Source organism: Hydra viridissima, unplaced genomic scaffold (assembly GCF_058129835.1).
Source record: "Hydra viridissima isolate aposymbiotic clone 2 unplaced genomic scaffold, HvirCarnegie_v1 scaffold_3, whole genome shotgun sequence".
Taxonomy (NCBI): Eukaryota; Metazoa; Cnidaria; class Hydrozoa; order Anthoathecata; family Hydridae; genus Hydra; species Hydra viridissima.
In genome coordinates, this window is record NW_028324302.1 from 9,908,775 (window position 1) to 9,935,727 (window position 26,953).

A 26,953-nucleotide genomic window follows, 5' to 3' on the forward strand; every position below is an offset into this window, starting at 1 on the left:
AATTAAGTACTTTATTGCTAAAATGTTGTCATTGACATAAATACAGAATATATTGACCTACTATCCAGAGGAGGTCTCTTAACTCCCTCAAAGTTAATTAAAGTTATGTTATTAGTTGCTTTGCTTGATGCAAAGAAACAAAGTCTACTTATGTTGGAAGCTCTTGACATCAGAAAATTTAAGAAAAAATGTTTTATATGAATATAATTTGAACCAAAATTTTCTTTGTGGTAGTCATTTTGAGTAGGGACTTTCTCTTGTCAATCAAATAGTAATAAATATTTATAATAATTAACAAAAATTGTAAAATAAAAATAGAACAAAAGAAAAAACAAAATGCAATGAATATATATATATATATATATATATATATATATATATATATATATATATATATATATATATATATATATATATATATATATATACATATATATTAATTATACAAATTAATTATTTTAACTACAAGTTTGTTTAATTTCAATATTGTTCATATCTCAACTCCAAATCCTATTTTACAAACGCATCTGTTATATTTTAAATATTAAAAATTATATATTTGAAATGAACTTTGAAATATTGTTTTACTTATTTAATATTTGATAATTTAATTACTAATTTAATATTTGACATTTCAAAACACAGATGAGTTAACCTAAAAAATTTTAAATAAGGAATACCTAATAAACTTTAAACTTGGAAAATCTTCGGAAACATTAAGTGTTACTGTAAAACTATTTTACATTTTAAAACACAGAAACTTAAAATACTGAAAAACTGACCTTCTAATCTAAAAAAAAAAAAACTAAAGCAGTCAGTCTGAAACAAATGATTTAAAACAATCTGTAATAGTTCTTTTAAATTGAATGCTTAGTATTAAGCAGTCAATTTAAAATAAAGTCTGTTTCAAATAAAGTCACCTTATATATCCAAATTTTTTAATTGCATTTTTAGGGTTATGATTCTTTAATAATCTATATTGTAGTTGTTGGTGAAAGTAACAAAGTTTGGGTGGTTTGAATCTCAAGATGATAATTGGGTGTTTCGGTCAATAACAAATGATATCAAACAGTTTTTACAAGGTTCAATAGATCACTGTATTATTGGAGTTAAATTGCTAACAGAACTTGTTGCAAGTATGAATCAGGTTAGTTACAATAATGAATCATGATAATATATTCTTAATCTAGGATCATACGTCATTAAAGTTATAATGTAGCTTGAAATGATATCCCTTTTTTCTCTCTTTTTTTTCTTACTACATTACAAAACCATTTCAGAAGCATTTCTTTGATTAATTTTTTTTACAGAAAATTCTGTCTAGTTAGATAAAGGGTAAATATGTGATATTAAAATAGTAAATTAAAAAAGAAAAAAATATTAGAGTAATTTGTAATAAAGTTCCAGAACATTGTAACAAGGTACAGTTACAGCAGCTGTACAGCACTTTTTTTTGTTCTTTAAATCTAAATAACCTCATTTTTAAAAGTAACCCCTTGGTACAAAATTTATGGTACTTAATGGTTTAAAATTTTAAATTTTGACTCATTAACAAAGTAAAAGTAATAATAAAGAAAATGATAGAAGTAGAAAAAAGAACTTTGAAATGGTCATAAAAGAGGAGGAGATGAGTAATGGAGTGCACAAAATATCTCATGATTTATTTTATCTCATTGCGTAATAAATTATAATTAAAATCTCATAATTTGTTTACATTAATAAAACTCTCATAACTTCTATATAATCATGTTTAAAATTTTTAAATATTGCAAATGTTTAATTTATTTTTATAATAATATAAATATATCTTAGTTATTTAATCTTTTGTAAATAAGTTACATAATCATGACAATTGGGCAGTCTATTAGATGTTGATGTACAATATCTGATTTTATTTCTAGTTCTATATTTATGTTTAATACTGATTTTTTAAATAGTTATTGAAGTTTTATAAATTATTGACTGTGAATAGTTTTCCCTTACCAGGTCTATTTAATATGTAGTTTAAATATAATACTGAAAAACTAATAATGCAAAAGATTTACTTTAGTTGTGAGGCTAGTAAATTATAATGGGAACAAAATGTAATATATTCATAAAAACCTGAACCACATGGTAAGTCTGCAGTGGCCAAGTTTTCTTCATGACAAAAGTTCAAAAAGGATAATCTTATGAGACATCTGGGGCACTATCACAAAAACACTCATGAAATAATGACAAATCAAAGAAGCTAAAAAATAAAGAAATGCGGAACAGAAGAGATTTCAGGAACAAAAAGCAACTAAAAAAAGAAGTTATGACTTCAGTAATAGATTGAAAAGTTAAAATGTAATGTTGAAATGTATGTATATGCTTTTTTGCAACCCAATTTTTCTTGTTTTTGGACTATATTTATAGCTTATTAAGATGATTTGAAATTGCTTGTCAAGTCACTACCAAGGTTTCAGCAAGTTCTTCTTAAGTTTGGCATGAACCTTGTCCAATAATGCCTCCAACCCAATGTTTTCAAACTTTACTGACCTCCTTCATGTTCTTTGTTACTGGTGTTGAAATTGCTGCTTTTAAATTGGCAGAACCAGTACTCAGATATTTTTATCGACAGTGTGTGTTCCCCATATGCTTCACACAACAATTGATATTCTTCAGCTGCAATTTTTTTCAGATTAAAACAAAAAAAAATTTCCTACAAATTGTGTTTTTTATAGTTCTTGTAATTACATTTTAAAGAACATTTCTGTCTTTCTGATGGGGGTCTAATTCTAAACTTAAAAATTTAAAAACACTGGCAAATATTCTAATGAAAATAATTTTTCAACCCCAAATAATTAAATATGTAAAAATTTTCTTGTAGAAATTACCCTAATTGAAAAATACAAATAACTTGTATTATCTAAATACCAGTGTTTAGTTTTTCTTTTATAATCAACGAATAATGATTATTATCATTTAACAAATGATAAGTTACACACTTCTAAATCAGACTTTAAACATAAATTGAATATTGCAAAGTTTGTTAAAATAGACTAGTTTATGCATTTAAAACAATAAAAGTTTTTAGCGTAACAAGTTTATACTCATACATATTTTTTATTTGTTAAAAAATAAGTTTAACAGATTTAATCAAATAGAAATGTCTTGAGGTATTGCAAATTTTTTTCTAAAATCTCATAAATTTTTTTGTCTAAATATATAAATTATTTTGAACTTGATTTCAAATGTCTGATATAGAAGTTGTACTTGTTACTATTCATTATTATTGGAAAAACAAAGTACTGATGCATAATATTATTGTGTTATCAATATGTTGCTTGTGGTTCACAAGAAGCTTCTCTGTGACTTGATGGGAAACAAACTATGTTAAACCAACATTTTGGTATCTTAAAGTTACATTCACAAGTACTGTAGTAGCACATGATGCTGCATTACAATCATGAGTTAGATTCAGGAATATTTTTGAATTTTTTTTAGTTCAGTTTTTTTTAAAATTTTTTGGGATTTTTACTTGTCCAATTGGGTATTAGCATTTACTTGTCCAATGGGGCATAAGCATGGTAATATAAGAATTTTTAGCAATACGAGTTATTTGTTAATTGAATTAAATTTGAATCTAAAATGAACATAAAAGCTGTAAAGTAAAAAAAAATCAATTATGCTGCATCTCTTTTACACAACCTTCTGATGAATTATTAGGAATTCTTTAAAATATCATTTTCATTTCTTAATGTAGATGTTTTATGACTCCATGTTAAGTAAGATGGATGGTAAAAAGATTTTGTACACACTGATTTCATAAAAAGAAACTAGACTAGTAAATTTGGGTCTCTTTACTGTCAGGTGCACTTGAAAACTTGATTAGAAGCTATATTTACATGATGGAATGAAAAAACCACCAAAAAAAAAATCAGCCTAATGTTTCAAACAATTAGTTTTCTTTAAGTTATTTAACATTTGATGAATTTAGAAATTTTTAAGGATTACCAAGAAGCTCAGAATTTTTCACATGTTTTAGTTTAGTCAATCTTTTGTTAAATCTTAGATAATTTCAAGTTATATAATCTTAGATAATTAGAATAATCTTAAATAATTTCAATAGATAATGCATGTATTACTGTTATTCATTAATTGTTTAAAGAAAATATTTAAAAATTTTAAAAAGTTATTGCATTGAATGTTTTCCATTTTGTAAAGGTATTTTGTTATAATGTCTGCCTAATTTTTCTTTCTAGAGTGAAGAAAATCTTTCTCTGACCAAAAACAGAAAGGTAATTCAACTGGACTTCAAGCTAACATAAAAAAAATCTAACTAAATGTCCTACAAGAGTTTCTTTTTGAATATTCTCAAAATATAATTTTACTAGATAAAATTCTAAGAGACTATTTTTTGACTTTTGATCATATTTTTTCATTATTAATAATTGTAAAATTCTACTGTTTTGGTGAAATTCTTTTCTTCAATTGAACTTTTACAATTTTAGATTGTTATAGTTGAAAATAATTTTACCAAGATATATATTCATAATATTAGGTCAAAGTTGTTTTAAATCGTATAAAAAGGTTTAGTTTTATTTAAGATGGTCATGTGACTTACTGGAATAATTAATGATGCCATATATTGTACCATATATGCTTGTATGTAAGCTCCTATTTTTAACTGAAATGATTAGTTTGATGTTTGATATCCAACATATTAGTCAATATTTTCCATAGATGATTAGTTTTGTCCATATAAAAAAATTTAAAAGTATCTTTGAATTAACTCTATATAGTTTTACAAGCTAATTCCATTTGCTTTTGAATATGAGCAGATGTTTTTCCTGATTTCTACTGACTTACCAAAAATGTTAGGCAAGTTGTTTTACTTGAGAGACAAAGTCCATAAAAGATAGTTAAGCCAACAACTTTTTAATAGTAGTGATCTGCTAAAAACTCCTATAACATCTTGAAGTTTTAATATAGCTAACTACCTCTTTTAAAATAAGGCACTTCTGTAATTTAAAGGATCTCATTAAATAATTGTTTACATGAAATTGATCAATTATGTTTCAACAAGATTTTTCTTTATGATACAAGATGCTTTGTTTTAAGTTAGGAAAGTGTTACAATCATTAAACAATTTGCTGGCAATGTTCTTTAAAAGTTGTCTTAAGTCAGAAAATAATTAAACAAAGAAGTTTATTAGAGATTTTCTTTAGATATGACTATGTGTGCTTAAGAAACTTGATTGCTTTCTAAATGTTAAAGAAGAATTTGGCAAAGTTAAAATAAACATTAAGATAAATTCATACAAAAGTTTCACAAATCATAATTATTTAAAAAAGAAAGAAGAATTTCAAAACAACAATTACATTTAAATATTATGGTATTGTTATTTAACTTTATTTTGCTTACAATCATAAAAGAAAAATTAGCTACTTGATTCACTGACTTTACTTATGCTCAATGACTTTATTGTACATGAATTTGCACTTAAACTTAACAAGTAGTAAACAATTCTAAATCTTATCAGCAGTTTAATTTTGCATAATCTATTATTCAGTTTATTTTCAGCTATCTATATTAAAAATATTTTAGTATATGACCAAAAATATTACCTTCCCAACAATAAAACTTTCATTAATACATAAAGTTTTGTGTTATTTTGATTGGAGGGAATAGGATAGAGTAAAGTTTTTACATATATCTGCATGGAAGTTAATTCTTTGTTGTTATTTTTATTGATATGTGTGTATTTAATAGCTTTTCAAAGAGATTTTAAAAAGAAAGGTGTGCTTTTTTTTTACTTTCTTTTTGAAACTGTTTGGTTTCCAGATCAATTTTTTTTTAAATAATAAGATGATTAAGATGATTTCAACTTCAAAAAATGGCTTTTGCTTGATGCACATTTAACCTGAGTCTAATGTTTTTAAATAGTTATTTAGTAGATTAAATAAAGGCTATTTGACTTAAGTTTTTATTAGGAGAATTTATTAGGAAAATTCTTATGGTAGTTTGCTTTAAACACAAATACACAAATGTTTTGACATGCACAAAATTAAAGTTCATTCTAAAATCTAAACCATTATTGAGTGATGGTGTTACCAAATATATTCTACTAATTTTCAGACTAACTTACAAGTTTTTTACCATAAATTGCATCCAATTCCAATAATGATAGTATTAAAAAAAAGTCAAAACTGCAAACATACTTGAGGAACAATCAATCCAAAGTTGAGTTCGATTGCCTCTACATAAATCAAGGAAAACAATCTTTAGATGTACCATCAATTACATTTCTATTATAGAAAATTCTAATGATAATGAACAAGCAAAATAGAATAGTAAAAATTTTGAATGAAATTCGTTTTTCCTTTCATTACATTAACTTGAATTTTAATGTAAAAGTATTCACTTTCTCTAAGAATTTTACTCCTTATATAATATATACTTTTTACTCCTTGTATAAGACCTTTACTCTTTATATAGCATCAGAGCTTCATGTTTATTTAGAGCAGAAACATGGTTCTTTCTGAAAACAGCCGTGAGATCAAAAATAATTCAGCTGAAAAAAGAAACAAATTCCACCACCAACAATAAATCAATTAATTCTGAGAAAAAACTTTCTGAAATACACTAAGTGTTTAATCCACATACTAAAGGAATTCTTTTTTGCACTTTTTTTAATTTAAAATATTTTTGAAGGAATCTTTGAAGAGAAAAATCATCAATATCAGTGAAATGTGTTTTTAATTTTAAAATTACAGTTTTGAATGTTAAAAATACAAAAAAAAAAAAAAAAAAAAAGATCTTTTGTTGATTTGAATGAAGTTTCTCAAAAAACTTATATAAGATATAAGTCATAAAATTGTAAGGTGTGTTATGTGGATTTATCCTCAAGATGTAAGTCATGAATTTTTTCCATGTTACATTGAAGTAATATAGAAATTTTCAAGTTATGCCTTCCTCTCCCAAGCTGGTTCAATAATGGTCTTAGATCAGTGGTGTTTTGTTAAGAAAGTTCCACAAAAATGATAAAAATATAGCTGTTTTAATAACTAAGTTTTAGTGAAAAATGCACAATAGATTACCAGATAAATAATCTAAATAAGTTTGTGAAGTGATACTTTTAAAAGTTTAGTTTTCTGCAATCAAATCAGCTATCTCTTTAAAGTTGAGGGCATGTGTCTTTTGAAATGAGTGAGTTATATGAAAAAAATACTCTTATTAGAAAAAGATTCTTAGCATCATAAAAATAGCTGCTTTTAATAGCATGCCTTACAATACCATTCTTTCATTATGCAACAAGTTTTTAATTGTAACAGAAGTGAGTTTTAAATTTTATTTAAGCTTACATTGTACTCCTAAATTATTTATAATATGATTTTTTTAAAGACTATTAAAATTAACAAAAGTAAAATTTTGATTTGCTTCAAAACATAAGTTTTTCTTTTTCAAAGCAAATGAAAAGCTACAGAATAAAGATAACTTTAAATATAATTGAAAAAAAATCTTACTTTAATTTTCAAAATCATTATACAGTCTTCTTGAAATAAATGTATCACTTTGAAATAAATGCATCAAATTTGAATTTAAAAAAAAAAAAAAATGACCGGACAAAACAAGCTTTAAAATGATTGAAATAATTGAATCAACAAATATTTCTTTAAAAACTGATTTTATAACTTAAAAACTAATGAATTGGTAATGTTTCAACTGTTACCAACCAGCAGTTTGGTCATTTTTAGGGCTGATCATGTATAGTGCACTCCGATCAGGCTATGGCATATACCCTGATCCTCATCCCATATCATTCAAATAGAAAAGCAAACAGATTAAAGAAAGGTAAATCTTTTAAAAAATGAATTATTAAGTATAATAGTGGTCGTAAAAAATGCTTTATATATTTTAATAAGCATTTTAGCTTCCAATATTTCAACACTAGCAAATTAATATTTCTGTTGATTAGTATTAAGTCAATTGCAAAATGGAAATAAGATAAATTTTAAATTGGCAAGAAACCAACAAGAAATAGTCATTCGCGATTTTAATGCAACTGGAAAAAGAATTCAGTTTTTCAACTCCTGAACAGTCCTGGAGAATCCTGGAGAATTGTGGATTCCAAAATTTATTCTGGATTATCCTGAATTGTTCTTATGTTTTGCAAAGTTTTATGGGAATAGTTTTTTGGGCTCACTACATTGTGAATTTTAGGCAGCTTTTATATTAAAATAAATTTGAAATAAGTTCTGATATAATAATGTTTTCTCTCAAAATACATCATTTTATTTTAAATATCATTCATAAAAAATTCTTTGAAAGTCCTTGAATTATGGGCTAGAAATAATTTTTTTTACAGAAAGCTGAACATGCTGTCTAATATAACTCATATGACATTTTAAATTCATAATTGTTTTTCTATAAAAAAATTATGTAATGCAGTAAGGGGAAAAAGCATTTAACTAATAATTTTGATATGGATGTATTTATTGAAATAATATTGATGTGGATGCTGCTTTTTATATTTGGCTATTTTAACTTGAGAGTTCTGGAATATTATTTAATTTTTACATTAGCAACCTTGAATATTTTTGTGAAAGCCAATTCAATCTAGCTGAAAAATGAGAATTTCTGATTACCTTTCATAAAAGCAAAAAATGGCATTAGTTTCATAAACATAATTATCACTTTTTTTATTTTTTAGGGAAATTAAAATTTTTTAAATATTTGAACAGTAATTTTGTAATTTATTGAATATAATAGTAAATTACTGTAAATTATTACAAAGTAGGAATAAATAGGAATATAATACACTATGTCAAAGTTTTAAGACCACTACATAAAAATTTATAATTCCTTTTTTAACAATTATTTTAATTATATATTTAAGTATATTATTCTAATAAATATTAGCTTAAATTCATGTATATATACATGAATATCTAAAAAATTTGGACTTTTAGAAAAAAACAAAAAAACTTTGTATATTTTCAAAACAACAAAATTTTAAAACTAGTTTATCTTTTAAAACATTTTGATTGAATTATTCTCTAAATTTTTTTTATATTAATTAAAACTTATTATGAATTTTTAAAATTATACTTATTTTAGTTTTGTTTAATTTAAAAAATTAACAAAGACAAAGACATCACTGATTAAAGTGTGGTAAAATTGATGTTCTTCTTTCAAAGAATCTAAGTGAAAAAGGAATAGCAAAAAATATAAACAGATCAAAGACTCTTTCATAATTATCTTAAAGGAAAAAATGAATGTGTTTAAGAAAACAAGAGGACGTAAAAAGATAATTAATAACCAGGTTCAGCAAGCAATTTTTAAGTTAGTAAGCAATTCAACAATCACTGCTGAGAAGATAAAAAGTGATTTATCATTAGTTGCAAGTGTTTAAACTATTTCTGTGAGTAATCAAATCAAATCCATTAATTAATTGTGAGAAATGAAAAAGAAAACCAGAAATTTAAAGACAAAAAGAAGCTAGACTTTGCTAGAAATTGCATTGAAAAAAGATTAGATTGAAGAAAGAAGCCCTTTAAAGTACCTTCTTATAGATTAAACTTCTTCTCTATCTCTTCTTTAAATGGCCCTGTGAGAAAAAGTTGTGTATTATTTGTTTCAATAATATTATTCCTTAACCTCATGTTCTTCAATCATACTCCTTATGATTAATAAACATAAAATTAAAGATTTAATAGATATTGCTTGTTTTCTTACTTCTAAAAGTAAAATATCAATTACCCAGCTCGTTGGGAAGTTTACAAACCAGTTTTCACTTAGTCTTATAGACAAATTGCAGTAAATTGGGATGCGTCATAAATAAATAACTCCTTGTAAAGAATCTAGAGTTTCATTAGTCAGCTAAAGAATCTTGTTAAATCATTTGGAGAAGTTTTACTAAACTTCTAAAATCATAAAATATTTAATTAGCATTTGTAAATCTGCTTATGAAAAACACACTATAACCTTTAGGTTAGAGCTTTAGGCAGGAAGTTGCAGGCATAATAGGCTGTAGAGTTGTGCATTCATAGCCTAAAGGTCGGTATTAAGAATTAGAGAGTTTTGCTGCAGAGCAAAAGCTCACATGTCTACTATTGATAATAAAAATGTTCCTTTAGAAAGTTTTTTAGAATTTAAAAAAATTTAGCATTCGATAAATAAAAAAGTTGAGAAATTAATAAATAAAAGTTTTTTTTGTTACTGTCTCTGACCCTCTTCCTAAATACAGTTTTTTTACAACTCTCAGTCACCTAGTAATTTTCAAGAATGAAGAATTCGTTTTCTAATTTTTTAAATCTACTGTATGTTGTGGTCATTGTTAAGCTAATATTCTCCAAAAATTTTAATTTATGAGCTATTTTTTAAAATATTATCCAATTTTTCTTGCTGGTTGAATGTTAGCTATTTCATTTTTTAACATCATAAAGTATAATTAAATTTGTTAATATATTATTCATTAAGTCTATTATTACCATTTCTTACAAAAGATATTTATGTTTTTATTGTTGATATTATTTTCAAAAATATTTGTATTCTAAGATATTTAAAAAATTAATGTTATTTAGTTGAAAACTATCTTAGACTTTTTTTCTATCAAACTTAAAAGTTGATTTATAAACTCTTTTTTTTAAATTTTTTTTCTGTTAGGTGATACAGCCTAATTTAGAATTGATACAGCCTAATTTAGAATTGATACAGCAGAATTGAGTGACATTTATTTCTTTCATTTAAATTTTCTATAACGTTGTTATAATGAAAATTTGCATCTATAACGTTGTTATAGCTAAAATTGCACAACTCTAAAAGTCTGAACATGATATTAGGTGTAAATGATTTGTGGAGTCCATAACTTTTCCTGATCCTAGTGGCAGTAGACGTTATCATAAACAAAGTTTGCACAAACTTTTATACTTACATCAATAGTTGTAGAAAGTTTGTTTCAGCACCCTTTAAAAATACTCCTGGAATGGAATCTAAAAAATTTTTAAGGTTCCTCCCACTTTCATGAAATAAATCTTTTGTTGCTGTTTTGTTTCAAAAAAGGATGGTTCAACTACCTGTTATATTATTTATAAATTTAAATGTCAATTTTTTTTTTTAAAACTACCTTATCACCTTATGGCCATTGCTGTATACTCATACACATTTATGCATAAAAATTATATTAATTTTTTATCTTAGCATTATTAAGTTTATCTGTTTTTTTCTCTATAAAGCAATTTCTATTTAACTAAGAAAATAGTTAGAAAGGATTAGTATTCTAAATTCAAGAAGATAAAAACAAAGCTAAATATAATTTTTAGTATTACAAAATTGTAATACTAAAAATTATAGTAGATCAGAAATTTTTTTCATGAAAAAAAAAAAAAAAATTATACAGATTGTATTTTAATAAAATAACTTAATTCATTAAAACTAATTATTGCAAATGTTCACACTGAGATGAGCGCCTATTAAAGCTTTGTTTTCGTAAAAGTGAATAAAACAGGTTTTAACTGCATTATTATATTGTTTAGGTTATCTAAGTAAAAGCATACTGTCAGTTAAATAGTTTATAATATTGAGAAAATGTTTGAGAGGCTCTCTAAGTCTAGTTTAATGTGGAATTTGTTAAGTTTCAGGTGGTCTTCTTGTTTTTATTTTTTGTTATTTTTATAATTGTTATAACTGTTTTTACTATTAATATTTATTGTTTAATGCTTTGTTAGTTTTACTTTTGCTAATAAAAACTTAAAAAATAGTATTCTGTACTCTAGCTAACATAATTTTACTTTTTTTAAAGTTACTTAGGTATATGATCTTAGATGAGTATTATTTATAATGCTGAATTCTTAGATATAAAACTTTTGGAACAAAAAGCCTTTGCATTATCGAAATTGCTTAGAAAACTTAAAATGAAAAGTCTTATCTAAGTAACTTATTACTCTAAACATTTACATTTACATTTTTGTACAAGTTGTTTATTCAACTGACTATAAGAACTCTGTGGTAGTATTCAACATGAAAATTATTTGTTCAAAAGTTCTTCATTAAACCATTACTTGCACATAAAGCTATAATAATGAGCTTTAGCATAATAATCTTCTAATGGAATCATGAAATAATGTACTAACATGTTTTTTTATGATTAACAAAAGTAACAAGAATAAAAGTGAAGGTTTTTAGTTATAGTATAATAATTTTTTTTTTTTTATTAAGCATAAACATTTTTATTGTGTATTGTTAAATTGAATAGTATATGTTCATTTTCTTTTTAAAAAATAATTTAATTGTCAAAATTTCTGACTTTATTCTTAGTATATACTTTTGATATTTTTAGATATCAGCCTCTTTTCGTGATACTGCTTTGTTTGAAATATTTACATCTGCTCTTGATATGATAAAGCAGGTAAATTTATCTCTCAATATTTAGATTTTGAACAGCTTTTACTTTAACTCATAACGAAAATATTTGTTTTGATAATAATTTATCCCAAAGTAGTTAAAAGATGAATAACATTTGAAGACCAAACTGGAAAAACGATCAAGCTACATTTTTGCTTTTTTTGGGTTTTTGTTCCTGTTATATTCAGCTGCAGTTTAACTATATAATAATTGACTATAGAACTAGAAAACCAATCAAATTACACAGATATTTAGCTTAACAAATAAGTGAGCTATGGTGTTTTAAAGTTTAAAATCTAATTTACAAAAAACAATAAAAATGTAGCTTGATTGTTTTTCCAGTGTGGTCTTCATTTGTAAACCATGTTCTTTCTTAAAATGTTTATGAAATTAATTTTTACAGGGTAATTGCTACCTCTTTTTGATTGATCACTGAAAGAAAATTCAATTTTTACTTCCTATTACAAGAAAGCAATGAAAAAAGTCTAAATTTTATTAACATTATTATTATTTGAAAATATTATATGAATTTATTTAGATAAATGTTACATACTGAAAAATGTTATAGTTTACCACTGATAACTTTTTCCAACTACTAATCACATGTTCCATAAACTTAAAAAAAAGCGAGCTTAAAAATAATGGCCTTAGATTAAAATAAAGAAGTCTATACACTATTCATTTTCTATTTAATTTGTTTAGACATTTTCAAAACACAAAGCAGTAAAGTCATTTGATAAGAATGCTTCTTTTTTATTCATTCTTTTTAATTAAATGTTGTTTGCTTACATTTTTTTAAGCATTTTGTTTCCTTCCATTACTGCCTTGTTCAGACATCAATATACTTAGTTTCAACATTCTTCTTCTATTAAATTAATGCTTCCTAACCTTTTTCTGCTTTGCCCTATGTAAACCTTTTTACTATCAGCTTTTGTTGACAGAAGCAACTGTTTGGAACCAATAGTTGTACTTGATTCATAGAAATTACTTCTGTACTTGGCTAAAATCCACTGCATCAGAATTAAAAGAATAAAGTCAAAAAAAAATGTCAATTTTAGTTGGACTTTGCTTTAATTTGATTTAGATTGTGATCAAGAAAATTCGTTAAAAATTGCGAGCTTAAACAGTCTTTTTTAGTGACTGCTCAAGAAATTCAAAGTTGTAAAAGAAATTGGTGTTAAATCAGTAAACTTACTTATCATATAAGTTTGATTAGCATATTATCATATATATTATCATATAAGTTTGATTAAATATATTTTAAATAAAAATGATCTTTCTTCTTTAAATGATTCCATGTCCTTAACTTTCTTTTACATTAAAAAGGCTATTATAGTCTACATTACACCTGGCTAATCTTTGAGCATACTCTGGATGTCTGATTGGCTTTTTGATTTACTGAACATTTATGTAAGTCTTAGGTAGATTCTCTGCAACTTTAACTATTGTTTGATGTTTGACAGTTGTGTCTTTGGCTATTCAAAAGCTAAGAAATGATGTTTATTGACAGATACCAATCAATCTTGCTAACTGCAAAAAAAATATTAGGGTGCCAGTTTTAAATTTATTTTGCATATTATGAAGATTCCAACACAAAAGAGATTATTTATTTATATGAAAGAATTATTTTTAGTGTGAAATGCATATTTAGTAAAAATATGATCTGTCTGCAAAATAATTTTATCTGAAAAGTTGGTTTTTAAATGACTTTTATTAGGAAGAATTAAACTGGTAGTCCTAAATTACTTTAGTAATAACTATCATGAATTTTATTATCAAACATAAAGAATAAATTATTTCGTAGATGTTGAACAAGAAGATTGATTTTCAAGACCATCAACAGGTGAAATGACTGTTTTTTTGTTTTTAAAACCTTTGTAATGTTTTAAAGGATATTATAATAATATATATTTTTGAATAGACATCTCTCTTGGGATTTCTTCTTCAACTAGTTAGAGTTTGTCTAATGTATGATTTCATTGGTACTTCTTTTGATGAATCCACTGATGATTTTGGAACTGTTCATGTACCATCTTCTTGGAAACAAAGTGAGTAATTTCCGATGACAACAGAAAAGTGTTTTAATATTCTAAAGTAAAAATTAATTTTTGATATTTAAAAAACTGTAAAAAAGGTTTGCAATAACGTATAATTTACTGTAATGAACATCCCAATAATATTCAAACTACAAAGCTAAATGAAAATCTTGATGTAGTATTGAATTGAGTTAAATGCGCTGCACTATAGTTAATAAATATTACCATACACTAAACTCATAGTTCACTCATTACCATGGTTTTAAGCCATATAGTCAGAATTCAGTTGGTGAAAGGTGTAAAATCATCGAAGTGTTTTAATCATAGAAAAGTGTATTCAATTTTTGACAGAAATGAGGTACAGTTATTTGTTATAAAAGTAAACATTAAAAAATGAAGTAAACATTTTTTTTCATTATAACTATAGGTCAGTTCTGATATTAGCCAGAGTTAGTTGTTACAGTATTAATTCATCCCATTGTTAATGTTATAATGCAAATGTGAATGAGAAATGCCAGTTTCTTTAATTGTGAATACAAAAATAATGAGCATTAAATGGTAATGTAATAAGAAAAAATTTTTCTTCACAAATAAAGAATTTCGAAATAGATACAGATTGCACACAGATAAAGATTTTTATGCTTAAAGTATAGTTTTTTATTCATAAAGAAAAAAAAGGAAATGAAATAGGGATTAATGTTTGTAAAAGTACTATGGACCTGTTTGTGACAAATGATTTTTAATAGTCTTGTGAGATGGTTCACAGCACACCAAACAAATACAAGAATCATCTGAAAATAAATTATTTACTTTCATTTACTGCAGTTTTTTTCTGCTTCTTTTGGGTTCTAGATTTTTTATCTGTTTTTTTTTCTTCAGGCTTCTTCTGAATCAAAGTTTCTCTCGAGTTTCAGTGTATATAGTTGTCTTACCTTTTGCTTTACCCTAAAAGTTTTGGAAACAGTTTAGATTTCCTCAAGAGATTGTCTTACATTTGGTTAGAAGAACTTCATATTTCTTATATTTTTGAGATACAGTAGCAATTTTTCCTTCCTCTTCTTCAAAACTGTCACCATTTTCCATGATTACATTAAAAATCACTTGAATTACTTCAAATAATCAAAAAAGATCTTTAAAAAACTTTTTATGAAAAAGTTTTTTTTTTGCCATTAAAATGCTGCAAAAAGCTTCTTTTTTTACTGCGAAAAACAGATTCAATTAAATCAAAAAGTTGTTTATTACTTGAATTACCAATATATTTCCATTGAAGAATCAAAAATATAAAGATAAGTTTTTTTCTCTAATGTTAAAAATCATCTTATAAGCTAATATTTATAAAATGTAGAAAAAAATGATAATCTTGAATCATTGCGAATTCTGTTTTATCGAAATTTTCTTATTTTTAAAATTTAATTAATGTTAAATAACAAGTATTAAATTTCTGTTCAGAATGGCTTTATATACATATTCACACATTTTGTGAGCGAAAAAAAAAAAAAATACACTAGAGCATTTTTCTCATAAAAAAATGAATACTACTAAAAACACATTACTGTAAAAAAACAAATATTTTACCCTATATAAAATATCTATTTTCTGCACCCTGGTTTACATAGATAATAATCAATTATCTATTTAAAATAGGGTGCAGAAAAAGTACCTGTACAAAAGTATGTATAGCAAAATTATTATTCTATTAAAAGAAAACACCATGCAGATAATTTTTTTAGGTCATAATTCTTTCTGCACTCTGCATATTGATTTTTTATTTTCAAGAAAGCTTCATGTTTATTGTATAGCTTACTACTGAAATGCAATCTGTCTTGAGCAATAAATTTCCAATTTTATGTTGCTTTGGGCTGCTAGTCTTTAAAAAAATCTAATAAAATGCTTAATATTCAATTCATTGGCATAGTGTCTTTAAGTATGCCATATCAGTGGTTCTCCTCTTTTCAATAACAACACACATAGAATTCCTCCAAAGAGTATTAGTGTTTATTGTGTTGAAACACTATTTCAATAAACACATTCCAATACTTTAGGGCAACTTAGTTAGCTTTGCTATTCTTTACAATAGCTACACATTTAGCTGGTAATCTCTAAACTTGGAATATTTACTTTTTTTTAGCATACCCCACATTTGTCTTTCCATATTCAGTCATTTCTGTCATTTTTGTTTCTTTCTGTCTTCATATATTTCTACTGTTGTTCTATTGTATTGTTGAACTGGTATTTTTAGCTTTTCTTAAATATCAAAAAAAATGTTTAATTTATTTTTACATTAAACACCACAATAATCACCAATCAGCACCAATATGTTTAAAATGCATCATAAAATGTTTTTGTCTCCATCAAACAAAATTTTTGATGAAGAAACTACAAACACAAAGGTTATTTTACATATATTTTGTTTCCTTTGGGTTGGTTATATCCTAAACAATTTGCACATGTTGAGAATTGCTAGAAACTACTTTAAAGCCTTTCATAAAAACCATTTGGAGGGTTGATAGTGATATTATTCCTGATTACAAGTAAATGAAGTAGTTGAAAGTAAATGAGAGCACTCAGTTTATTTTGTATTTCTATACCATTCAAAAATTCAAAAGTATATGATAAGCATAAATTTTTTATTATTTGTGCATTCAACAAATAGAAACATAAGGTTTAGTTTTGTGGCCTTTTTTTACAGTGATCTATTCACCATTCTCTAGTATAGAATACTTTCTGAATTCTAAGTAGCAAAGTATCCTGAGAATAGTAAAGAAACAACAATCATATTAGCAATGGTAATTCTGGTATAATAAAGGAATACTCTGTCAGCGAAAAGAAAATTAGATCATTTTAAAATAATTCCTGGCAACATGTTCACAAAGTCCTAATTTCTGGTGGAATGAAAAATTAGTTTTCCACTTTAGAGATTCTTGCTGTTGTAGTCCACCAGAAAAATGTTTAGCCACTTTCCATACTCTGGATGGTCAATTGGTCTCTTATATCTATTCCAATGAGTCTTAAAGCTGTGGTGAAGTGCTTCATTAGCCAGCTCACTATATTTTTTAGGAGAGTTATGACTCTTGTATGAAGTGTTGGATGTGTAAAATACTGCAAGGACTTTTGGAGTAAAACTTACTCTGTCAAGAGCAAGATAGGCCTAAAATGCTGAGGTTCTTTCAATACAGTCTGGTTCCAGTGACATTCCAAAGCAGGCAGACACCACAGCATCAAATTTTCTCAGTGAATCAAAAATTCCAAAAATGTTGAAGACATACTGGGCAATTCCTCATTGTCACGGCATGGTGTTTCACTCTTTTTTGGGAAAAGCATCAGATTTTAGCGCATTTAAAATTAAAAATTTAAAAATTAAAGATACTAAAAAATTTTCATATAAATTACAGTTTCTAAAAACAAAATTATTTAGTTTTAATATTTTATAGACTTTTAGGTATATGCATTAAAAGGTTGTGTCACGATGTGACAAAAAGTATCTAACATTTTCCGTCATTAGAAGAAATGACAGTAGTTCAGCTCTTGTGGATATTTTGAAATATTTTGTTATGCCTTGGATACTTAAAAAGTGTTATAATAGTTTCATAACATTTTTAAAATGTTTTATAAATTTAAATGGAGACACCACATAAATATATCAACAGAGTTAAAGTCACACCGTGACGTCACGGTGTGACCAGTACAAAATCTTTGAATATTAAGACAATAACATCATCAAAAAAAACAGTTGAAACAAAAGAAACCAATTTATTTGGATTTTTATAAGATTGGTATAAAAATAACGTTTAACAAAACAGTTTATTAACAATAATTTCAAAAAAAGTCTTGTAAAATTCAACTACGTTTTTTTATTAACTTTTATCTAGTTAACTAAGTATGATGCACTTGAATAAGGTTTCATTTCCATTTTATCATTAAACTGTTTTAAGCAATGGGCACTAAATATTCCAGGCGTTTTACAAGCATTATTAATAATGTTTCCAAGTTCTGTGCCATCAAAAGCAGTTTTAATTTTTTCAGCAGCAACCATGAAAACGTTTACTTGACTTTCATCTCTGATGGCTTTATAAAATGCTGTTGCGTCGTTAATCAGAGCTTCTCTTTGAACAATTTTTTGTGTTGCTAATCTTTTTATGGTTGCTCCTATACCATCGCATGGTCCTTTACCATGAGAGATTGAAAAGTAATTCCAGCAAATTTTAATTTTGTGCTTGCTTTCAAGCCATTGAATTGAAGCTACTATGTAACAATTTTTAAATTGACTGCTAGGACCATCAGACCAAACTTGCAAGTATTTTACATCCTTTCTAATGAGGTTAGTTATTAACAAGTCAATAAAATAAATAACTAAATTTCTTGAATGGTTCAAATCATCAGAAATAATAACGGCAGATTTACAAGAGTCACCATGCCAGCTAACAGCAGTAAATAATGTTACTAATTTTTTGTTTCTATGTGCTGACTGAACTTCATCCTGCCAGAAAGTTGAGAAGTTTTCTGCAAAGTCAGCTTGTAACAAAACTGAACCAAGATTGCTTTTTAAATCTTTTTTTTGGTTTTCATAAGTCATTGATTGTTTTCCTTTTATAAAATAATGCAAAAGAAATTTTGGGAGCATTTTGCAAACATTGTTATACAAAATTATGGCTTTGTCTTTTTTTATTGCTTTTTCGAGGTACTTAGTTTCATTAAGTTGCGTAACTTTCTCTCAAAGGTACCAGGTAATTTCTGTATTGTGGTTTTTTTCATCTAAATGGTATGTTTTGAGAAATAACTTTCCGTCCTTACAAGCTGCACAAACAAGCTTTCCGTCCTTACAAGCTGCACAAAGATTGTTCCAACAATTATTTCTTTATTACTTCTTAAAACAATCATATTTCTTACTCCAGGTGCCTGACGGGGTATACCATCTTGTTAAAAAAAATTGATGATGCATAGCTTCATTTCATCATTAAGATCCATGTTTTGGTTGCATATCTGGTAAATCTTTGTTAAACTGAATTGCAAGTTGTTTAACAACAGCTGCTCTTTTAAGAGGAGAAGTTGGAAGAGCGCGTATTGCTTTTTTAACAGCTTTACCAAGTGTACAAGATGATTTGTAAGCAGGAGAGATGTTAGATATTATTTTAGATGAAGAAACTCTACTCTTTTTTTTTTCTTAACTTGCCCTTTAAACGTGCTAATTCAACATTAGAAATTCGTTTTTCTTTTTTCTGTATGGAGTCCTTTTCCTTTATAAAATCAGGACCAAATTTTTGCATTTGTCTTTCTCTATACTTTCTCTGGCGTTTCTTTGAACAGATGGTTTACAACTCCAAGGAGGAGATGGAGTTCCATTGGTGAATGAAGTCCAAGACCAGAGGATTTTCAGGTATAGCTAAAAGAGTCTTGTGAACCATATTCATAAAATCTTTTTCTTTCTTTAAGTCCTTGCCAATTTCCTGAAATGCTTTGAAGCATCTTCTCAATAAAGCAAATGTTTGAGGACTTCCACATGCTAATAAGTTTTTTGAGCCAACTTCACACCAAGTACATGGATGAGAGCTTGAATGGGACTGCAAACCACAGACATTATTGGGTAGCTTCAAATCACTTGAGAGAAGGAAATGAACACCCTCAGGACAAATGAGAATCAAAATTTTCTAAACATTGTTGAAGTTTTCAGGAACTTTGTCTGCTACAGCAACAAGCAGTTGACACTTCACTCCACTTTGTTTTGCTACTTGTGATGCCAAGGTTTTCTTGAAAGGTAAAACCTCGACTCCAACCTCTCCTCCATTTCTTGAATGCTCTGACTGATCTTTAAGAAGCCACCACCACCATCAAGTCCAAGCTTCACAAATCATGATTGTAGACTTGCTTTTGAAGCAGGATATCATTCAGAAGCTCTCCTAGGTTTTTGCAGTGCACAACTAATTGCTTCCTTTTCTGCAATTTGTCATTGCAGACTTCAATATCAGTTTTCATGAAATGACAGCCTTTTCCAATCTCAATAAACTTTACTTGAAAGTTGAGTTCAACAACATGATTTTTGGTGACATGATTTATGGTAGAAACTAGTTTTTTCATAGAAGAATTGGACAAGCCAGTGTTGGCTTGAACATTCACAAAATCTTCAGCTTTTAGAAGTGGTGTATCTCCAAAAAGTTTTTTGGCACTTGATGGTCCTAAAATAAACAGCCAAAAATTATGGTTTGTTATAATTGTATGTTAAAAAACTTCATACTTAATATAAAATTCCTAATGATGTTCAAGCATTAACTTAATTTGCAAACATCATATTTTATCTATTTGGCAAATTTTAAACTCTAGGTTGGTGCATTACATAATATGTAAACTACATATAACACATTGATATTTGTTGGATATAATTGGTTCACAAATTAATATATAATTTAAGACCTGTGTGCTTAAAATGCAACAAATATTTAGTTAATTATTCAAGCATTAATTTAGTTTCAAATTTAAGAAATCAGTTGATATCTTTTGTTTTTTATTTCATTTAATAAGACAACAGATAAAAGTATTGCATTTTTCAAGGATCTCTTTGCTAAGGTGTTGTGATTTCTAATATAATAAACTAAGAAATATTACTCTTAATTTAAAGTTAGTACATAACTCAATGGTAGTTTCTGGACAAATTTTTAGTACCTTTAGTGAGACGCAAAGGGTGTTTGTTGTTCCATGTGGGGATGCTTCTTTGGCAGCAACAACTGAAGCTGTAATTTGCTCACTAAATTGAGAATCCTTTGTAGCCAGTTGTCTCATATTTTTATGAAATGAGAAGTAACTACAGCTATGTGGAATTCCTATTTCAAGAAGGGATAAACAATCAGAGCACCTTTGGTTTGATGATGGTTGAGGTTGTTCATAGGAAGACTCCAGTGGATGGTTTTCATAGAACTTTAAATGCCCTATTTGGCAGATCAGGCAGTCACAGTCCTGTTCATGTGTTGAAGGTCAAACTTTTATGGTGTTAAATTGAAACATTAGAGGGGGTGCAAGGTTCTCACCATTTTTCTTCTTTCCAAGAGCAATCCTACATATGTCATAAATACCTTTTGGAACTTGTGAGTCTGATAAGTTGAATTTGGTGTTAAGCATAATTTCCAGTGTATTAATCAATCGGTCATTCAACTCTCTAGTACATTTTTTCATGCAATGGATGCAAACTGGCATTTTTAAGAAAAGTTTCTAAAATTTAGTTCTATACAACTCTAAAATTAAAGCAATAGCTATTTCTCAAAATAATTCCTTGTTAAAATTAGAATATTATAAATTCCAGGAGAGCACATTAATCTCAAAGGTTGCTGTTTTAGTGTTCATGGAAAACTTTAGTGACATTTTTATTCATAAATGCTGTAAAAATGCAAATAAGATCTAATACTATCATCTTAAATTATTTTTAAACAGAAGAAAGTTTCAAATCAAATTTTCTTTCACGGATGTATAGAGATGATTTTAAATTTTACATTTTTATAATCAAGAATAATAGTATTACCATTCCTCCATAGAGTTTTCATGGACGGCTTAAAAATAGTTTCTAGCAATAGTAGTTTCTCAACACATGCAAATTAAAATTAATCTTACTTCTAAAGACTAGTAGTAAACAGGCTGAGGTGACTTGACTCTGTCATGAATTAATCTCACCTTCATTATGACTCTCCAGGGGCTCCTCTCTGGATCAATGGGAACTAGTGTACAAGTATCTTATAAAAACTTGCTGACATTGGATATCTGAGATATTGTGTGACATACATTAATGGTTTGCTTCTGTTGAAAAGTCTAAGTGTGAAAATTTTAGTTACAAGTACACATGGGTTCCAGAGATATCGTCAGTTAAAATAATGCTGACTCAGCATTTTAGTGATTTTCTGAAGCGACTTCAAAGCAACTTTGACATAGTATCTTTACAATGGATCAAGCAAATTTCCTAAAATTTGGTACCCCAATAGATTTTTACTTGCGGAATCCAAAAAGAGCACTGTCAAGACTCCATTGCCTCAGGAAATGCCTCGTTTATCCAATTTTGTTCAAAGTTATTGACTTGTAAATTCATGATTTTTGGAGGTAAAATGAAGGCTGTGGCCCAAAATCCGGAATAAAAAGTTTAATTGTATATCATTATTTTATCTTAGGTCTACTGAAAAAAATTAGATTCATCAATTGTCTCTCCAATACTTGATCAAAATTTGCGTTTTAAAATTGTGACTTTATAGAAAAATTTAAATTTTGTAACGAAAGCAAATGAAATGTTTTTTAAAACATTTATTTGAATAAAACATCAAATAGTGCTATTTATTGACTAGTTTAGGACGTTTATAGTCATAGGCCAAGGGAGGGCCAGCAGGCCTCTGACCAGTTTTTTACCACTGACCACTGGATTATTTTTTTTTTTTTTTTTTTTTAATGCATTAAATGATATAATAATAAATAATTATTAAAATTCAATTTAAAAGCATAATTTTTTTTTAGTTTAAGTTTGAGAAACAATTTTTTTTCATTATTTACCTCTTATTTTAAAGTAAGCACTGAAAACTAAGATCTTTTCACGATTTTAAAAATCATAAATTTTAAAACCAAAAATATTGAAATGTTTTTTAAAACATTTTAACAATCAATATCTTTATATTATTATTTAGTAGATTAATACTAATATAGTCATTGACATAATAAGGTGGACAGTAGGATTTATCTAAACGCTTCTCAGCCTTCCATCCAAGGATTTGAAAAAAAGAAAGACAAATTCTAAATCCGAAATAGGTAAATAAAATTATAACAAAATTATTTTAAATGTATTTATTTTTTTTTGTAATCAACTGCTTATATTCTCTAAATCTAAATCAGATATGTTGTACATACAACCTGATATTGTTGTGGCTGTAGAAATTAGACATATAACTTCAGAATTGAGCGCCCAACACTCATCATTTCTCATTGGCCAAAAGAAGTTTATTATATAAAGCTCATTTACATCTTCAGCAATCACTACCCACCAAAATCTTTATAATATTTTTTTTTTTGGAATGATATCAAATATTTCAATACATGTATCAATACTTTTTTTTTTATAACTTATAGTGTTTGAAGCAATTGGAATAAAATGATGATATGTCCTTGTGCCAGGAACTGTTCTTCCACCTAAATATTTACTGCAGAATTTCGAACCTGGGGTTACATAAACATTTTGTTGCAAAAATTTTGCCAAGTCTAGGGAAATCTTTATATAACCTAAGAAACAAATTTAGTTTTAAGTTTTTAAAGTAATTGAAAATATAAAATTTTTTATAAATAATAAAATGTTTTTCTTTTATTTTAACTTCCATATAAATTCTGTTGTAATTAATGTTAGATTATCTTTTATAGCAATTTTTTTACTTTCCATGTGTGTTCCAAAAGGATTGCAACACTTTGTAATTTTTCTCTCAAAATATTTTCCATAGAATTGCTCATGATAACAACATATAACTCTTAGTGAACAATATTTTTCCTTTAAATTTGCTCGCCATATTATTCTTGTTTTTCATAAGAAAGATCTTTGAATTGAACAAAACCTTGTTTTCTAGAAAATCCAGTTTTGTGGCAATGAATGTTAAGACTTTTTCCAATTTCACATTTCTCCATATTAAATATGTTTATTATTTATAATATTACCTGCTAAAAAAATACAAAAGCAATAAAATTCATAACCATTCTTTAAAAAAATACAAACAAGGAAAGTGCAACCTTTAAAAAGAACAAATAAAAACATTTGCTTGCTTTTGATATAATAAGAGGTAAGCATTCACCGATTTGAATTGAAATAATGAAAAAAAATTGTTTCTCAAACTTAAACTAAAAAAAAATTATGCTTTTAAATTGAATTTTAATAATTATTTATTATTATATCATTTAATGCATTAAAAAAAAAAAAAAAAAAAAAAATAATCCAGTGGTCAGTGGTAAAAAACTGGTCAGAGGCCTGCTGGCCCTCCCTCGGCCTATGACTATAAACGTCCTAAACTAGTCAATAAATAGCACTATTTGATGTTTTATTCAAATAAATGTTTTAAAAAACATTTCATTTGCTTTCGTTACAAAATTTAAATTTTTCTATAAAGACACAATTTTAAAACGCAAATTTTGATCAAGTATTGGAGAGACAATTGGTGAATCTAATTTTTTTCAGTAGACCTAAGATAAAATAATGATATACAATTAAACTTTTTATTCCGGATTTTGGGCCACAGCCTCCATTTTACCTCCAAAAATCATGAATTTACAAGTCAATAACTTTGAACAAAATTGGATAAACGAGGCATTTCCTGAGGCAATGGAGTCTTGACAGTGCTCTTTTTGGATTCCGCAAGTAAAAATCTATTGGGGTACCAAATTTTAGGAAATTTGCTTGAGCCATTGTAAAGATACTATGTCAAAGTTGCTTTGAAGTCGCTTCAGAAAATCACTAAAATGCTGAGTCAGCATTATTTTAACTGACGATATCTCTGGAACCCATGTGTACTTTTAACTAAAATTTTCGCAGTTATTATTTTTTTAATATGGACTGCAAGTGAGGTAAAAATGAACAAATTCTGAGACGTAATGGTGTCATGGTCTGGATGATTTCATATGGAATGACTCTATATAGTGTGACATTAATGGTGTTCCTCTGTTGAAACATTCTAGCATATTAGGATTTACTGGAGATGTTTACAGGAGGTAATACAGAACGCAATGTAAAACCTTTTCATTAAATTTTGATCAAGATCTTATTTGTGCTGCCTATATTTCATGATTTCTTAAAGCTTATTAAGCAGTGTTTTCATCCAATGTTGTATCAGAACTCCCACATTTTGGTGAATCAACAATAAGACCTTGATTATCTTTTATCTTCTGCTGAACAAGTTTTTTCTTCTCTTCAATAGCTTTTTTAGCCTTCTCACTCTTTATCTGCTAAGTCTTAGGGATCAGTTCTTATGACTAGTGTTGACATGTTGGTATATAATTAACCTACAGTTGGCAAATAATTGACAGAGGTGACAATTGATATGACTATTTTACAGTTGACAGTATGATTGATTAATGACAGTGTTGGTTGATGATTGTCATGATTTTTAACATGGTTTTTATTTTTTTATTTTTTTTTTATTAGGTTTTTTTTGGAAATTTGTTAATATAATTAGCTTCTAGAACATGAGCAGTTCAGAATAAAATCTTTTTGCATGAATTTAGACCTTAGTGTTTATGATTTGCCCCAAAGAGTGGAATTAGTAAGAAAAAAAGTATATTGAATACTAAAAATAAATACCTAATTTAGGTATTAAGTATAAAGGTATGGTCAGAATGAATATTAAAAGTAAGAAAGTTTACTAAAAAACAATTTTTTTCTTCACTTATTAAAAAAAAAGTATGGATGAATATTAAAAATCAGGAATGTCTGAAATACCTATCTTCTAAGCAACACACTTTTTATAACCAGTCTTGTGGTTTACACGATGAATGTTAGTATACTGATATAATAAGTTTTGGCCAAAAAAAGCTATTTTTAACTTTTTTTTTCTCAGATTTTTCATTTTTTGTCTATTCCTGGTCCTATTGCTCAGTTAAGTAAAAGCAACACTAATTTTTAATCAGCTAATCATTTGTCAAAAGTTGATAGCATTTAACCCTCCCATTTAGACATTAAAGTGGTGTAGTAGGCTATTAAGCTGCATGTAAAATTAAGAAGAAAATGTTATAAAAACCATTTTATTTTAAAACAAAATAACATAGCAGATTTAAAAAACAAAAACTATGATTCAAGACATTTAATGTTATTACAAAACATTGTAAATTGCTAATAATCTGAAGAAATCATTTAGTGTATTTTGTTAGTAGAACTGTTACAACCAATCTCATTTACTGATGGATAGTAAAAAGTTTTGGAATTTTTTATCATCAGTTTATTCAGTAGCACTTTTTTAGTTAATTGCTCTTTGTTGTGAAATGATACAATATTTTGTCAGGGCTATTTTTGTCATTGAGTTCAAAGTCCCACCTCAAGCATCCATAGCTTTCAAATTTCTTTTTTTTACAGAACTTCTTTTGATATTAGCTCTTCTTAGACTTTTAAATAATTTTCTTCAACAGTTATCAAGGGTGTTTTACAAAATAAGTCTTGCTTTTGGTTTTTTTATAGTTAAGAGCAAAATATTTTGTAGAGGACAAGTATTATATGAATATGGTATGTTAGGTTATCATGTTTGCTCTCTTAATGTTAATTGAATTTAAAAATATATATTATAGCATTCTTGGATTTCTCTGCACTGCATTTGTTTATGGATCTCTATATGGCTGTTCCAATGAACTTATCATCTTTAGTAAGTATAATGAGTTATTTTATCTTCTCATACATTTTGTTATTTTATTTAAAAATATATTTTCAAATCAAAGTCTTTATTCAAGATTATTTCTGAAGTAAAAGATAAAAGCTTAGCAATATTCTATTCTTTGGATTTTTCATAAATCCTATACATAGACATGTTGTACTTTTCCATGTATAGGAAACACAATTACGAATTGCAATT

General features: G+C 26.7%; 1 protein-coding gene across 2 annotated transcripts in view; it reads left to right on the plus strand.

The window, feature by feature from the left end:
• LOC145202146 (exportin-7-like) overlaps nt 1-26,953 on the plus strand; it is a 126,758-nt gene that overhangs the window by 16,962 nt on the left and 82,843 nt on the right. For both annotated transcript variants that reach the window (XM_090082101.1, XM_090082102.1), the window contains exons 5-10: nt 986-1,147; nt 4,227-4,262; nt 12,305-12,373; nt 14,174-14,212; nt 14,291-14,417; nt 26,673-26,746. In XM_090082101.1, the coding sequence (XP_089938227.1) occupies nt 986-1,147; nt 4,227-4,262; nt 12,305-12,373; nt 14,174-14,212; nt 14,291-14,417; nt 26,673-26,746 (507 nt within the window). The remainder of the gene's footprint in view (nt 1-985; nt 1,148-4,226; nt 4,263-12,304; nt 12,374-14,173; nt 14,213-14,290; nt 14,418-26,672; nt 26,747-26,953) is intronic.